The sequence below is a fragment of the Sturnira hondurensis genome, unplaced genomic scaffold (genome assembly GCF_014824575.4).
Source record: "Sturnira hondurensis isolate 20B ecotype Veracruz unplaced genomic scaffold, ASM1482457v3 Scaffold0022977, whole genome shotgun sequence".
NCBI lineage: Eukaryota > Metazoa > Chordata > Mammalia > Chiroptera > Phyllostomidae > Sturnira > Sturnira hondurensis.
The window spans coordinates 2,180,170-2,196,798 of NW_028095608.1; the positions used below are offsets into that span (position 1 = coordinate 2,180,170).

General features: G+C 47.2%; 1 protein-coding gene across 2 annotated transcripts in view; it reads left to right on the top strand.

The window, feature by feature from the left end:
- Nucleotides 1–9,645, top strand: part of ACTN2 (actinin alpha 2) — a 64,719-nt gene extending 55,074 nt beyond the window's left edge. Inside the window, exons 16-21 of one of the 2 annotated variants that reach the window (XM_037037353.1) lie at nt 1,311–1,445; nt 2,245–2,424; nt 2,978–3,124; nt 5,563–5,628; nt 6,676–6,834; nt 8,061–9,645. In XM_037037353.1, the coding sequence (XP_036893248.1) occupies nt 1,311–1,445; nt 2,245–2,424; nt 2,978–3,124; nt 5,563–5,628; nt 6,676–6,834; nt 8,061–8,219 (846 nt within the window). In that variant the 3' untranslated portion in view covers nt 8,220–9,645. The remainder of the gene's footprint in view (nt 1–1,310; nt 1,446–2,244; nt 2,425–2,977; nt 3,125–5,562; nt 5,629–6,675; nt 6,835–8,060) is intronic. The other variant, XM_037037354.1, reaches the window with a different exon arrangement.
- The last annotated feature ends 6,984 nt before the right edge of the window (nt 9,646–16,629 follow it).

Consider the following 16,629-nt stretch of genomic DNA (forward strand, 5'->3'; position numbering starts at 1 on the left):
TTGAACCTATCGTCCCCTTCTTAAGAAAGAATCGTTGTCATGGTTAAGATTACAGCACAGTCATCTGTGGGCTCACACAGTTGTTAGGGAGTGAGTCCCATGGCTGTGAGGGGCTTGCTGTGAAAACACACACACAGTAGTTGTGTAGTTACAAACAATGCACAAGGGAAAACCAGGCATGAGAAGGGGACAGTGGGGAGTCACTGCTCCCTGGAGTGTTACACTCAGCCCCGGTCTTCTGTCAGCCAAGAGAAAAGGGAACATGTTCAGCTAGGCAGATTCCTCGAAAAAAGGGAAATATCATTTCTTCAAGGGAGACGAACTCTTCTCCATTCACTAAGTTATAAAGCAAATTGGCCACAAGGACTTCTGTGGAAGGGAAGTTGAATGATGTCTTCAGCAGCAGTTTTGCAGAAGACACCAAACAGACTTCTGAAGCAGCTCTTTTGTCTGTTGATTCAGAGAGAGAGTGGGGGATGGCATTAAAGTGCGTGTCTCGGGGCGTGAGTGGATGGACATGCAGGGGCAGGTGGGCACAGTGCCTTCCTGGTGCCAACATCCCACAGGACTGAGCCAGGGTCCTTGGCTTGGTCTGTCTTGGACCCTTTCACAGTCTGGGGAAGCCTGTAGATCCTTCCTGATAATACTATTTGTAAATTCAAATAAACACTTAAAGGTTACAACAGAAAGAAATTACATTAAACTACAGTCATTACAATATGTTCTAAAGTTGGGGTGTAGTAATGTATGTGCTGCTTACTAACACATTAAAGCCAAGCTCTAAGGGCGGGTCTGAGGGTGCTGAAGCCGAGGTGTTTTGAGAGGCAGGCCATCACCAATGTTATGTGAGAATGTCTGTGATTTCTATTGCGGTAAAGTCACAGTATTGCTAAATGCTACTGTGGACTTGCTGTCCACATTCATAATCCAAGGAAGTCTAACTTTCAATTAGAGAGTGAAAATGAAGATGCCAGTTTTCCCTCATTCAAGTTCATAAATCCTGTGTTGTACTCTGGACCTGGGCCCATGGTGTGAGAGCTGCAGCTGAGAGGAATTTCAGTGTCCCCAGTGCAGACATACTCAGCCTTAAGCAGGCACTGGGTGGCGCCGGGTGGCAGTCAAAGCTAGAATGGACTGTCCCTTTAGTCCTAGGGTTGGGACTCCCACACTCCTTCCTCTCTCTATACCCCACACCCTTCCCTCTCCCTCACCCCCTGCCGTCCCCAGCCTTTGGACCATCACTCCATCCTTTGGTCACCCCCACTGGACCAAAGCTGGCCCCTAATGCCCGTTGCCCTTGCCCCCGGCAGGTGAAGCAGCTTGTGCCCATCCGGGATCAGTCCCTGCAGGAGGAGCTGGCCCGCCAGCACGCCAATGAGCGTCTGCGGCGCCAGTTTGCCGCTCAGGCCAACGCCATCGGGCCCTGGATCCAGAACAAGATGGAGGTAGGTTGGAGCTCTCAGAGAGTTTTCCCCAACTTGGAAGTCAGTCCTGGAGCTGATGCAGCTGTGGTGCCTCTCGTGCCGTGGCTCTGGTTGTGCCCAGGCTTCTGCACAGGTGCGCCCATGGGCGTCGCAGAGCGTGGCACACTCATGGGGATGAGGTTGTTCTTGTTGCCACCCGTTCACTTCGTCATTAAAAATGACCGTGGGGCTTTTTCTCAGTTTAAACCCTGCAGGACCTGGGCTGTCAGCCATCCCCAGCCCAGGAGGAGGGACCCATGAAGGGTCACAAACACTTGCATTTTCAGAACTTTAAATCATACAGAGTGATCTTTGAACAGCACTGCTGTCTGGGTTCGTTTATTCACCAGGAATAGGCAGGAGATGTGTAGTGGCCCACTTACTCTTCTCCCTGCCTCCCTTTTGGTGATAAAGTGTTAAACTTTCTTCTGAGAGGAGCACATCTGAGGCCGGGAGGAATCCTTTCACCCCGAGGCTGCACCATTGCCCCGACCCACGTGGCTGATCCAGGGACCTTGTGGCTGGGAGCTGCCTCCGCTGCACCAAGGCTGGAGTGGCCCATTTCTTACCCCTCTTGCTTTGTTTTTCCTGATCCTAGTTGATTCGTTTCTCCTTTTCTAGATGGACCAGAACTAGAGCTGGTTCTGTTCTGTGGCACTTTCCGTTTTCCCACCTCATCTGAGATAGTGAAGTAGTGTTGGCTGCTGCCAGCCTAGCGTCCAGAGCAGAGGGGGGCGTGCGGACTCCCACTCACCCATGTGTCCCCTGTGCTTTGCATCAGGAGATTGCCCGGAGCTCCATCCAGATCACAGCGTCCCTGGAGGACCAGATGAATCAGCTGAAGCAGTACGAGCACAACATCATCAACTATAAGAACAACATTGACAAGCTCGAGGGAGACCACCAGCTCATCCAGGAGGCCCTGGTCTTCGACAACAGGCACACAAACTACACCATGGAGGTAGAGTCACCACGCACGCCGGTGCCACTGTTCCTGATTGTGACCATCTCACTTGGGGTGTTTTCTCCCACACCTGTCTCGTTCGACCCTGTTAAGTTCTGCAGGTGTGGAAGGTAGGGGTCTTTCCATCACCACTTGGGAAAAGGCTTGTGAACTACAACAAGCACTACATAATGGTACCATCAGCAACACCATCACAACAGGAAGTCATTGTGCAGCTTCAGAGAGATGACCAGAAATTACATGTCTACCAGTGTGACCCAGTTTGTCTCCCTGGGAGCCAGTGGGTATAACCAAGGGCCCCTCCTGCTACTTTGGAAATGGAAAGATATTTCTAGTGACAAGGAGACTGAACAGTCTGTATTTTGTTTACAAAGTGTCGATTGTCACTGTTAGAACCCTGGCCTTGCTTCTGAGTAGTTCCCACTGCAGAATCTTGCAAAACATGGAGTAAAATGGAGTAGAAAGTCTATAGTAAGTCCTACTTATCTCCCTGTGGGCAAGACTGATGTCCTGGGAGCCCCTATTGTCGATCGTTCCTTTTTCCTGGTAGCACATTCGTGTTGGATGGGAGCTGCTGCTGACAACCATCGCCAGAACCATCAACGAGGTGGAGACGCAGATCCTGACGAGGGACGCCAAGGGCATCACCCAAGAGCAGATGAACGAGTTCAGAGCCTCCTTCAACCACTTTGACCGGGTACGGCCCCCTCCTGGAGACATTCAAATATGTTAAAGATAATACCCATGCTAGTAGATTAAGTCTTAATGCTCTAGGAAGGCTACAGGGACAGGGGGTGATTAACACCAAAGGGAAATAGACACCACAGTGGAGTGTGTTAAGCTCTGATGTTGTCCGGGTAACAGACATCGAGGATTGTGTGCTGTTGTGTGCAGGTGACTCCGTAAATCCCTTTGTACTTGGCAGCAAAGCTAGTGAAGGTTCTACATGAACACTTACCCTTCACAAAAAGGGGTCTTTGGATTTAGGTCACTAAATACAAACCTCTGAGGTAGTTTTCCTAAGTAACTATCTAGGTAAAGTACATGATAGAAATATAACCCATTCTTGTGACACATAAAACTTAATTTTCTTTTTAATTAGCAAAATCCACTCTTGAAATGTTTTAACGAAAATGCACCAACAAATGGTGATCATTTATAAAATGTTAAGTGTACGTTGATTTCAATATTGACTAACACCAATTATCTATAAGAAAATTCCCAGTTTGTTTATCATAAAGGCCACATTCCATTTGTCAAAGATATGAAAAAAAGGCATACCATTACTTTGTTTGGGACCCCGCTAATGATTTACAAATATCAGTAAACGGTTAATATGCTTGTGGGCGGGCCTAGCCAAAGGCAGGCCCATTAGAGATCCCAAACAGTAGACTTCTGACCTGGGGCTGAGGCCTGAATAAGGAATTCTATGTGGCTGTAGAGATGGAAGTCGGCCTGCTTTCGGCTTCTTAGTGTGGAAACGTGCTGTGGTACTGCCCTGACTTCATTCATTGACAGTCGGGTTTCCAAGGTGGGAAATAATTGGTCCTTGTTCCTGGACAAACCCTTCTGGGCTTGTTGGACAGCTCTCGCTCATTTGGGCCATGTCACATTAAATACGCATCTTTATTTGAATCCAAGATAATGAGACTGTCCTTTGCAATAAAGTCCAAGGAGGCGGATGCAGACCCTTCCAATTTGGAACATTCATTTGAATGAAATGATAAGCATTATGTGTCTTGGAAGGAAACAGAGTTTGCTGGAAGTCATGGGGAAGTCAGGGACACAACCCACTTCACTTCCTCTTCTCATTAAAAAGGAGAGACAGGAATAGCAGAGGCCCAACCCTGGGGCCTGCAGGCATGTTGCTGGAGCTGTAGAGAGTAGGTGTGGTGGGTCTACAGGGGCTGGTTTCAGAAGAATGTGCCTGGCAGAGGTGGGTAAAGGGGCTGCATGGATGGGGGAGGGGAGAGACAGTGAGCAGAGGGTCAGATGTGAGGGGAGAGGAACAGAGAACTTCCCAGCTGAGGGATCGGAGCTCTGGGAATGAAGAGAAGAGAACAGACAGATCAGTTATCACAGAAATCTGACAATTTAAAGGCAGGTTGCTGAGGGAAAGATTAAAAATGACCTGAAAACTCAGCCTTGAGAATACAAGACAACGGTGCTGCTGAATTGGAGATGCCCTGTGCAGTGAGGCATCCCGTTCTGGACTTCAGGGCTGAAACCAACGGTCATTTCTGGCAAGAGAAGGTCTAGAGAGAAAGAAGAGAGAAAGCCCAGATCCCAGGGAATTAACCTGCCACAAGGAGGCAGAAGAGCCTGAGGGAAGCGGTGGAGGGAGGAGTGCCCACAGCGGGAAGCATCGCTTTGGAGACCGCTGCAGAGAGGGGCAGGGACTGGGCTGATCACAGAGGTGTGAGAACAGGCATTCACAGAAAAAGGAACCTCTGATGTGAGCTTTGGGGACTATGAAAACATCAGAAAAGAACCTCTACTTATTAATTGGCTTGGCTAATACTGATAATGTTTTCTTACCTTTAGTTGTGTATTTGGTGCTGGCACCTTAACTGTCCTCTCAAAACCCTCAAGGCAGGCTTCAGCGCAGCCTGTGCTCCACATCACACCCAGGGCTTGGGTGGACACCCGTGTCATTAGAACCTGGGCCACCATGCATCCACTTCATTGGGGGGGCCATTGTCCACTCGGCCCTGCTGCACGCTGCTCTGTATAGACCTTCACAGGATCAGGGCTAAGGCCAATTTTGCCACACGGAGGGGCCACTCCATCCCAGCCCAGGGCCTGAGAGTGGTGTAGGGTATGCTCTGTCATGAGTGGGTGGCAGTGGTCAGCTCCTGACTAGGTCATTTTCCATGGCACTGGGTATGTCCTTCCATTGCTTTCTTGAGTGCATGGTCTTTTTTCTTTTCAGTCTATTGTCCACCTCCCTTCTTAAGAATTCATTTTGTAACATCTGTGTGTTGGCTCCGGTTTTCCTATAAGTCAGTGGTGACCTTCACAGTCTCTTGGCAATACTCCGGGTGTCTCCTGTCTCACTGGGTTTTGTCCCTTGGATCAAGTACAGTTGCTCATTTGCCTCTAAGTCTCAGCTTGTCTGTTTATATTTGTTGGCAGAGGAAGAATGGCCTGATGGATCACGAGGATTTCAGAGCCTGCCTGATTTCCATGGGCTACGATTTGGTAAGGCAGGAGTGGAAATCTCACTAAGGTTGGATGTGCTATTGAACTTGGAATTTTTACAGGAGGTGGCTGCTGTAAAGGACAGTAGCACATTTGGGATTGGTCCGTTGTCATTGAATAGGATAATAGCTTTGAAGGTTGATTGCTACTATATAAAGTAACTTCACAGAACTAGAACATATATTTTTATTTAGTAATTGATCAGATTTTAGAGGGAGGGAAGGAGAGAGGGAGGAAAAGAAACATCAGTTTGTTGTTCCGCTCATTGATGCATGCATTGATTGATTCTTGTATATGCCCTGACTGGGGAATTGAACCTGCAGCCTTGGCATATCAGGACAATGCTCCAAGCAACTGTGTTACCTGGCCAGGGCAGTCAGATATTTTTTAGTGAAGGAAGAGAACATAAGCTTTCCTGATAATATTTAACAGCTTTATTGAGATATAATTCACATACTATACAGTTCACCCATTTGAAGTGTACCCTCAGTGGCTTATAGTGTCCTGATGATTTTTAAGTGGTGTTTCCTCTAATATTTTACAAGGTTAACAGGTTTTAGTAATAAGTCACTAAGAAAGTCTTAACATTTCCCTTTGGGCTGCGATGATACCTCTCACCTCACTTCTCTGTTACCCACTAATGTGTATTTTCAACACGAGCTGCCTCTCAGACCTTGAAAGTAAAAGTCATGAGAGCCATCTTCTGAACAGTCTTCTATTTAGCATGTTGCTTTTCTCAGTTGTCTAGAAAGGGCCCAACTCTCTCCTTGAATTCCTCTTCTTCTATTCAGCCCTGGAGGATGAGTGCCAGGGCGGAAGGAAGTCTGACATTCAGGAGCTTCTGGCTTGCAGCCAGAGCAGCTGTTACAGCCATTGGATGGAGAACCTAGGTCATGCTGGGAATTGTTCCAAGGACTAAAGGGGATGCAGGAATACTTACATTCTTTCACACAAAGGAAAATGCAGGCAGTAGGGAAGAGCCAGAGAATAGTTCTGTCTGTCACTGTGAGCTCTTGAAGTAAATGTTTCTTTGCAATCCTGCTTCAGGGTGAGGCCGAATTTGCCCGCATCATGACCCTGGTGGATCCCAACGGACAGGGCACTGTCACCTTCCAGTCCTTCATTGACTTCATGACCAGAGAGACGGCCGACACCGACACAGCTGAGCAGGTCATCGCCTCCTTCCGCATCCTGGCATCCGATAAGGTCTGCACGGACGGGTTTCCCTCTGTGCTTGCACCAGCCCACTGCATTCTTGTAATGAGCACAGGAACAGCGTTGCACGTAAAACCTGTTCAACACCAGTGCTTGTTCCACAGCAGCACTGAACCCAGAAAGTGGCAGGGAAACAGCAGTGGTTTGCCCAGACCAGAAAAACACATTCTCCCAAAATTTGAGCTTGAGCCTCACAGTGAGTTTATGGGAGAAACCAAGAGTGTGTATTTTATAGTTTTTTTTGTGTGTGTGTTTTACTGGTTCCACCCCATTTTGCATCCTGAGTTGGTAAATAAGACTCAAAAGAAAACACAATTCAGACATTAGGGAACTGGGACCTTCTCTTAAGGATCGATGACCCTAACTTTGTGCCCACACAAAGTTTAAAGAGCTGTCCAGTGGTTAAAAAACTGGCAAGCTTTTCATTACATATTGTCTAAAATTAAGTAAGAGTTTAATTGCAAGTCTAGAATTTTTGTATCATCCTCCAAACAAAAAACATCTCAGCAGCTATAAAGTCAGTTTGAGGTATTCGATTCTTTTACCCAGTGTTCTGGGTGAGGCGGAAAGGGAGGTGGGTAATAGAGCACATTAGCAGGGTCATGATAGTCCCTTATACCATCAGAGAAGGGAAAGTATCATAAGAGGACTGTTTATTTGAAAATGAATCTTTTCTCACGGGGAGGAAGTGGAGGGGAGATAGCCCACTTGGGCCTAGGAGGTAATAAGCCATGGCTCATCGAAGCCCCCAACCCCCTTTTGTAAATCACAGTGTGACATTTGCTATTCATTTATTGTGACTCTTACCAGCCAGTTTGTTTTACCAGAATTCTCCTATTTCCTGTTGGACATGTGACATTTTTTTTAAAGATTCCATTTTTGAATGGCAGTTTTTATTTTAGAGCGAGGTCTTCTCCATTGCAGCCTGTTTCTGGTATTTTAGTAAGCCTATCGGGGAACTGCTCCCCTTTCTCGTGCACAAGTCACACAGGTCACACGCCGCCTGTGTGTGGGGTCCCAGTATCCACCCCTCGCCCCCTCCGCAGCGGCTCAGGGTGAGGAAGGTGGGTGGGTTGTCGCTCCCAGTGCTTTCCACCCCCGACGTCCCCACGTGGCGACAGCAGCAGGAGCAGCAAGCTCCTGCACTGCAGGCTCCTGCACTGCAGGAAGCACTGCAGGCTTCCCCGCGACTGACCGGCAAACCCCGTCTCTTGCAGCCCTATATCCTGGCGGAGGAGCTGCGGCGCGAGCTGCCCCCGGATCAGGCGCAGTACTGTCTGAGCCGCATGCCCGCCTACAAGGGCCCGGGATCGGTGCCTGGCGCGCTGGACTACGCCGCCTTCTCCTCGGCGCTCTACGGGGAGAGCGACTTGTGAGCGGGCCACACCAGCCTGGCCCCGCCCCTGGCCCCGCCCACGCAGTGGAAACTGACAAGCCTCGTTAAGTGAAGGGAAAGGCTTACCTGCTGAGTAATGCCCGGCATTGTAACACCGATGAAGTTCAGTTTCTACGGCTTAGGACGCAGTGTGCTTCATAAATAGGATTCTTTATTTCTGAGTTGTTAGCTACATGCAATGAAATATCAGCGTTTGTTGTTTGTTTCTTTGATAAAACAAAGCAAATTGCTTGAGTAGTGTAAAATTAGGAGGAGCTAGGGTCAGAAAAAAAGTATAAGATGGGAAATTCCAAAATACCCAAAATTTAAGACCAGGAAAAGTATTGGTAAATAAATGTTTGATATCTTTAAAAATACTCTTGTATCTAATATGCTTATGTGATTTTCACCAGTGAAATATGTTTGGGGTATCAATGTTTTACTTTCTTGCTTATCCAAAGATTAGCAATATTAAGTATAAATGGTAGTATTGTCTCTTTAGCTGAATTTAACATTGTGAGGTGGAACTTCCAGGGAATAGAACCAGACTATCGAAAATATCGTTAGTACTTAAAGTTTAAATAGAGACTATAGTCAACTCTTCGTTGTTTAGGAGTATGCAGTCCAGTTAGCGGATTTCAATGCCTTATTCATCCTCTAAAGTAGAGGCCTCAGGAAACACAGCAGGCAGTCTGATTGCCAGAGAGGAAGATGGAATCACTAGGTAAAACTAGAATTTTAGAAGTAAGTGTTGATTTCAGGTTTCTGTGCCTTTGCTTGTTAGTATAGGTTCTCAAGAAATGACTGTAGGTACGTGCTCTGTTTGGAAATAAACAGGTGTTTGTAGGAGATGGGTCAGAAACCACCACCCTGACCTATCACTCACCAGGCTGAACTTCTTTATGCCTTTGGTTTTCTTACCTGGAGAAGGAGTTAGTGGGAAAGGACTTATTCTTAGCAGCAGCACAGATAGGTTCTTGAATTGCAGAGCCTTTACATATTTTGGGCAGATTCACTTTGTGTAGTAGGAATGACTAGATGCTTTTGCCAGCACCGGGCGCGTGGTCACTGAAGTGTTTGCATGCTGATCCAATGAGTGCTGTGCCTGGCACTGTCCACACCTGAAGCCCGTTACAGAGGACGCCACACGTGCTCCTAGCGTCGATCTCTCAGATGTCCGTTTGTTCCAATGCTTGAGCTGCTGTGTGCTACGAATCCCCTCTGTTTCTGTCTTGTCAACAGCTTATGGAGAATAAAGCAGGAATTCTGTTTCTGAGTCCTTACTGATCAGGAAATGGATTATAAACAAACAAAGAGTTGCAAGCGGTAATTCAAGTGTTACTAGAAAAGCAGCAATGTGCTTGTTACTCACAGTCTGTTTTCTCAGATATTTATGGATTTCCACCAACAGCTGGAAATGTGATGTTTTCCACTCATAACTGTGGGGTAACTTCATACTTTTACTACACTGGCTCATTTAGAACCTTCAACCTTTATAAATTTCATTTAATTTGCTTCATTTTATTAAGTGTTTGGTAGTTAGAAAATTCCTGAAATGCCCAAGTCCTTATGTTTAATACCGAACACTTTGGGTGATGTTTAGAGGAAACCTGACTTCCTGTTTCACTTCACACAGGTGCTATATTCCAGCCATAGACATTATGGAAAAACTGGGAAGTCATTCTTTCTTTGAGGCCACTGGGAGGACTTGCAGTGTTTTAGGATGGGTACGGGTAGCTCATCTACCTAAAATCTTAATTTCTTTATAATATTTAGGCAAGAGAATAGATTAGTACTGTCTGCTAATAAATGAAGAAAGGAGATAAACTCTGAAAAACACTTACTAAACATGTTTATACTCTCATTTTAGAAGTTATTTTTATTTCTGAAGCTGAATTATCAATTAAACTTAATTTGTAAAAGAAAAAAAGAATCCATGCTTATTTTTTTTCAAACAATAACCAGTTTCTTTGGTTAACCACACACTTCTTCACTTAAATTTTCCATCATAGTTAAAAACTCTCATTTGGGTTAGTATTCACCTTCCTTAAAGAATTAGAGACTGATGTGTTGGGAAAGGGTGAATTGGGGGGTAAGGAGTGAGGGTTGACTGAGAGAGGTGAATGGGTTGGGAAGGAGTTTTTAACCCAGGACATCACTCCATAATCCCCAGCAGGTATTTTAAAAATGTGTCCATATGGAGCCCTAGCCCTGATTTTAGGTTGCGGAGGTCTGAGTTAAGACCTGGATATTTGCGTTATTTTAGAGCTCCAGGGAGGATTCTCATCACCCTCAGTTGAAAACCACTGGGTCAGAGGGAAAGGGTCATTAGCAATCAATCAAAAGTCTAAAAGAATTAGAGAAGCTCTCACTGGCCAGGCTAGTAGGACATGAATGGACAGGCAAACGCTGGCACCATCTAGTCAGTCACACAGAAATGCCTGGCAGTGACTTGGTCTCTTTCCTGCCATGTCTCCAGTTCCTGTGTGCTCGTGAAATAAGTTGGACAGGTGCTCTCTGCAGCTTTGACGTGAAAGCAGACAAATCGACATGACAGAGTCAGAAACTTGTATGTTAAGAAGTTGCTGATTGTTAACAAGATGACAAATGCACCCAGTTTCCTGTATTATGTGACAAGAAGGCGTTGAGTGGGCCCAGCTGTCCATGAGCTTTCTCATGTGCCGGGCAGCCCACGCAGTGACCACACTGTCCGTCTAGGGTGCTTTTGTATTTCAGGTGGGAGCACAGAGGAGACAGGATTTCTTTCCTGTTTAGATTTGTTAATTAATAACTTACTACGTAACTGACAGACGTCATTCTTTTTAAGGTGAGAGCTGGAGATGTTGAGACTTGTCAGTGAGGAGCCCCCACCAAGGACCCCCAGAGCCTGAAAGTCTTTCCCTGTTGCCCCCTCAGCGGGGCAGGCTTCCCCGAGGGCACATGAAATGCTCAGGGGTCCTTCAGGCCCCACCCCCAAGTCCTTGTGCCTGATTGGGGCTCCCAAGAAGCCAAAGCGGCAGGTGTGCTGATAAACATGTGATATGTGTTTACAAGGCCAGCTAGGGATGGAGAAAGCTTCTCTATTTAAGTACGGGGTGGGGGGGGGAGGCTCACCATTGTTTGTATGGAAAAAGACAGGTTATGTTTATAACAACTTGATTAACATTCAAGAGACATTCAAGAGAATGTCACAGTGGCACAGTGCCCTCAGGTACAATGTCATAAATGCTTAAATTGCTGGCCTTCATTATGTACACAAATAAATAACATGATAATAATACAAGAATAAACTTTTGTCTATTCACAACTGCACACCTACTTTTGCCCATCCCTGTAGTAGCTGTAGAGGGAAAAAAGAACTTTCGAATACTCAGTGTGAACAATAAAATGGTATTATGGTCCACATTTAATTCTATTATTTTGACATGACCTGAGTGACCCCTGGCGAAAACCAAGAACGGCCACCCTTGCCAGAACCACCTTTCCTGTGGGCTGCATACTTTCTGCAGGCCCCTTTGAGCACTCACAGAGCTAAAAAATTTTTTAAAAACCTGCTCTGGAATTTGCGGGGCCTCTCCCCAAGCATTGTCAGGAACATCTCTTTCCCAGACTGGGTTTCCCCGTGTGGTCCATCCCGCATGTTTCCCTGAATGTTCCACTGGGTTTCCCCACATGGTCAATTCATCATTGAACCGAATTGCCTCAACTGCAGGTGCATATCAGCTTCACCAAGGCTGCTTTTAAAAATTCTCAATGAGCCCAAGGCTGGTGTGGCTCAGTGGATTGAGTGCCAGCCTGCGAGCCAAAGGGTCACCAGTTCAATTCCCAATCAGGGCACATGCCTGGGTTGTGGGCCAGGCTCCCAGTGTGAGGTGTGCAAGAAGCAACCACACATTACCTTTTCTCTCTCTTTCTTCCTCGTTTCCTTTCTCTCTAGAAACAAATAAATAAAAATCTTAAACAAGAAATTCCCGATGACCCCACCCCAGACCACTCTGACCAGTCTTTGGTTAGCAGTGGAGGTTCAGAAGGTGTTGGCAGCAAGGTTGAGAATCACTGCTCCAGGCAATTGAAACAGTCTCAACCCTCAGGCCTCTGTTCTCTGCTGTGTGACTCACTAATGGGAGATGCCAACAAATATGAGGAAATGCCTTTACATCAGTGAGTGCCAGTGAGCACCACCAGCAGGGAACCTGCCTTCACCCTGGCTGGCTGTGGTTTCTTCATGCATTTCATACTCAGCATTCCCTGAGCAGTGCTATTCCCAAAATGTCACCTTTTCTTCCAGTCATTGTTTCAGATGTGGGGTGGTTGCCCTTCTCTGAGTCTGTTCCTCCTTTGCGAGGCCTTCCCTCCCTCCCTGCCTTCATGGGCTTAATCTCCTCTACTTGTACAGCTTGTCCCTGCCCCTGCCATGAGCACCCCACACACTGCCCAGGAGGGATGCTTTGCTGGTCAGCCTCCCCTGCTAGGCTGAGGTCACTCAGGGCAGGCACGTGTCTCATCCCTGCATCCTTTATTTAGCACAGGACCCACACATGGCAGGTAGTAAACACTGGAGGGACAGTGGTGCGAGTCTGTGTGAGTTTGAATGGCACTGAGGAGCACCCACAGGAATGAGAAAAGGTGGGAGTCATCAGGCCAGTGGCAGGAGAAAGGAGGGAATTCAAACTGATGCGTGATGAGGGGAGTGGTCTTTCTAGCAAGAGCTCCTGTGCGCGGGAAGATGTCCAAGTGCTTCGGAGAAATGGATGCTTCCAGTGCACTTCTAGGTCTCCGACTTCCACACGTGCTCCTCCTATTATCATAGGGTCTCCGCTGCCACTTGGCTTGTCCAAGCATCTTTCTCCCACTTTTCAAAAGAAAAGACCGCTCTCCACCCATTCTAAATCTCACAAAAAGGTGTGCTGACCTAGGGTGTAACACTTTCCCAGGCACCAAAGAGGCCGTCTGAAATAGTGCTTATTTGGGGGCATGCTTAACAAAGGCACCACACTCCCACCCTAAACTTTCTATCTTTTCCTGTCTTATTCATCATTCTGCTGATGGTTAACTGTGGCATGTTTGACCTTAGTCAGGACATTCTGAAATCAGACATGTGGCTTATAAAGTCTTGGGGTGGCAGCGAAGCCAGGCCTCCCTTCCTGACTTCCTTCTCCTTTCCTTGATTATTCTCGAAAGAAAGAAAGAACTGCCCCTGAGGGAGGTTACAGAGAGAGCATCAACAGTGCGAACCATCTGAAATGAACCGCATCATGTATTGCAGTCTTTTCAACCACTCTCACGAACAAAGCTGATTAGAAGGGCACCACCGAACCCCCAAAGCAGCCCAGGCCAGTGTGGGAATGCTTTCTGAGGCTTTAACGGAGGGGGGGGGAGGGGGCGTCTGGCCAGATCGCTGGGGAGCAGGAGAACCCTGATGCCCCAGGGAGGCTGTGCTCCGGGAGTGGGGAAGGGAACCTTGAGATGGGAGAGAGCCTGTCTTCCCCAGAGAAGGGGGAAGGGTGGCAGGAAACTCCAAGGTGGCAGACTGAAGCCACAGCAGGCTGTGCCATACCCCGGGGTGAGGGTAAACAAACTGCGTGGNCTCTCACGAACAAAGCTGATTAGAAGGGCACCACCGAACTCCCAAAGCAGCCCAGGCCAGTGCGGGAATGCTTTCTGAGGCTTTAACGCGGGGGGGGTGGGGGGGGGGTGGGGGGGGTGGGGTGTCGTCTGGCCAGATCGCTGGGGAGCAGGGGAACCCTGATGCCCCAGGGAGGCTGTGCTCCGGGAGTGGGGAAGGGAACCTTGAGATGGGAGAGAGCCTGTCTTCCCCAGAGAAGGGGGAAGGGTGGCAGGAAACTCCAAGGTGGCAGACTGAAGCCACAGCAGGCTGTGCCATACCCCGGGGTGAGGGTAAACAAACTGCGTGGGACACCCCACTGGGCAGAGGCACTGTGTCCCCGCATGCCTAGAAATACCCTCCTTTCTTGCAGATCATGGTAGTGGGAGCAGGGCCAGAGCCACTGCGCGGGCTGATGCGAGCGGTAGACGTTAGCCGTAATTGGCTAGCAAGTTGGGCACTCCACGGCACGTAGGATTTGGGGACAAAAGATTTAAAACCGAGCTCGCGTACAAGCTCGCTCAGAAGCTCGCTCTCTTTCCTCCCCCTGACTATCCTAGTCGGGGCCGGGGTCCCACAGGTCCTGGAGACCCTGTGGCCAGGCTACAAGCCCCTCCCCGCACGAGAAGCAGCAGCAGTGCAGACAGGCAGGGGAAAGGGCAGCAGGCGGGAGAAGGACACCGGCGCCTACAGACGCCAAAAGACGCCTGGAGCGAAACTGCGCCTGGGCGTCAGCTAAGCGGCCTGCATTTCCCAAAGGGGAGTGTTTTTGATTGGAAGAAGGGAATCCAGGCACATCGTTGAGCCGAATTGGCAAGAGGTGGAGGGATTATTTGCCTTTGCGGGTATTAAAGGGAATGGACTTTGAGTCAGAAGTCCGTTATTCTTCCGAAATTGGATAGCCTTTAAGTAAAAAACCCCTTTTCCTTTTTGACCAAACTTCTGCCTCTGGACTTCGTGGGTGGTGGGCAGCAGGACCCCAGGTGGCTGTACAGAACAAGGCAGCCCCCCCGCTTTCAAGTTTTACTAGACAAAACATGTGCTAATTTTTACATTTCTTTTAGGTTTGGTGCGTATTATACAGGAAGGTATTGAAAACATACCTGTCCAAGCACACAAACTATTCCAGTTACAATTGTGAACTTACTATATTTTATTTTATAAAATATTTTCTATGTTCTATTTCATGTTAACAAAACATAACATTTATACATGATTAAAGGATTTTTAGAATCTATATTTTCATTGAATACATTGAAAAAATTTCACTAGTATGTCTAACAAAATTAACAGAATTACTTATTAACTTTATACATGACCTTTATTTAATTACTCCCAAACACCAGTTTAGGACGCATACATACACACACACACATTTACAAAAGGAGTGAGCTACACATCACACTGCACAATTCACGAAGGGAACTGCAAGGGATTAGGTGTATGCAGCTATTCAATGGCCAGGCTCTTTCAATCGGCTGCTCCCAGGGAGGGTCAGGTGAGTGATCACCTGCAGGAATGCTGACTCCAGGGTTCCCAGGTTTGAGGCCCAGCTCTTAGAAGGGTGACCTCGGGCAAGTTGTTTAATTTCTTTTGTGTGTTTTTCTTCCAGGTCAGTCAAGTGAAGCAGTGGGAGTGGAGCAGGAATAAAGAAATCTGGGACTCTGTGATCAATCACTTGTAAATAACCAGTGCACTCTGACCAGCCAACATTTTTTTTTAATCCTCACCCAGGGATATGTGTACTGATTTGAGAGAGAGACAGACAGACATCCATCGGTTGCTTCCCATACACACCTCCACTGGGGATGGAACCCACAACCAAGGTATGTTCCCTGACTGGGGCTCAATCCCACACCTTTTGGTGTGTGGGATGATGCTCGAACCAAGTGAGCCATCTGGCCAAGGTGACCAGCCAACCTTTGCCTTTGGTTTTTCATCAGTAAAACAACAATAAGGACAGCATGCGCTTGTAGAGATTCTCTTCCCTGGCCCTAACTTTTCTTTATTGTAACGTGAGGATTCTCATTTGTCCTGCCCTCTAGGCTGCAGGGCCTTGGTCTGCCTGTCTTGTCATTTTAACTCCAGTGATGGGTACATGACAGTGCCAATAAATATTTGTTAAATAAATACTCCACAAGTCATAGGATGTTAACAACTGATCTTTAATTGCCAGTGTACCAAAAACTCTTACCTGTTAATGACTTTGAATTGTGTCCCAAATACTACAGAAATTCCAGGTTTCAACTTGATTGTTTAATCGGAACTTCCCTTCCAGACAGGGCCAGAAGACAATACTGGCTAGTTCACTTGATTCTCTCAAGTCATCTTTATTTTAAAACTTGCCCTTTAAGGAAAACAAAAGCGAAATACTTAGTTTTGTGGGGAGCAAGAAATTTTCTTCTTCCCTCAAGGTTCTTCCGCCTGGTCCGACAATCAAACAGACATGAGACAGACCAACAACAGGAAATGACCCAATTGAAAACATATGCACTGGAACTGCACTTACATGAGTTCAGAGACCCCTCATGCACGGAAGGTTCAGAGGCAGAAAGGGAACATGGGTGTGTAAGGCATTCTGAGCCAGGGATGAGGGAAGCTGCCTTGGAGGCTTCAAAAGGTCACTTCAGGATGACGAGAAGAAAAGATGTTTGGTAAATAGAAGTTTGTCTTGACATATGTGTGGGTCAAAAAGAAAATCCGCATACCACAGAGGCTCATCTTGGAGGGACCAGCTCTGAATCCCCGCAGTTTCAGTTGATGAAGAAAAGCATTAAAAATAAGCATTGAACATTAATCAATTTCT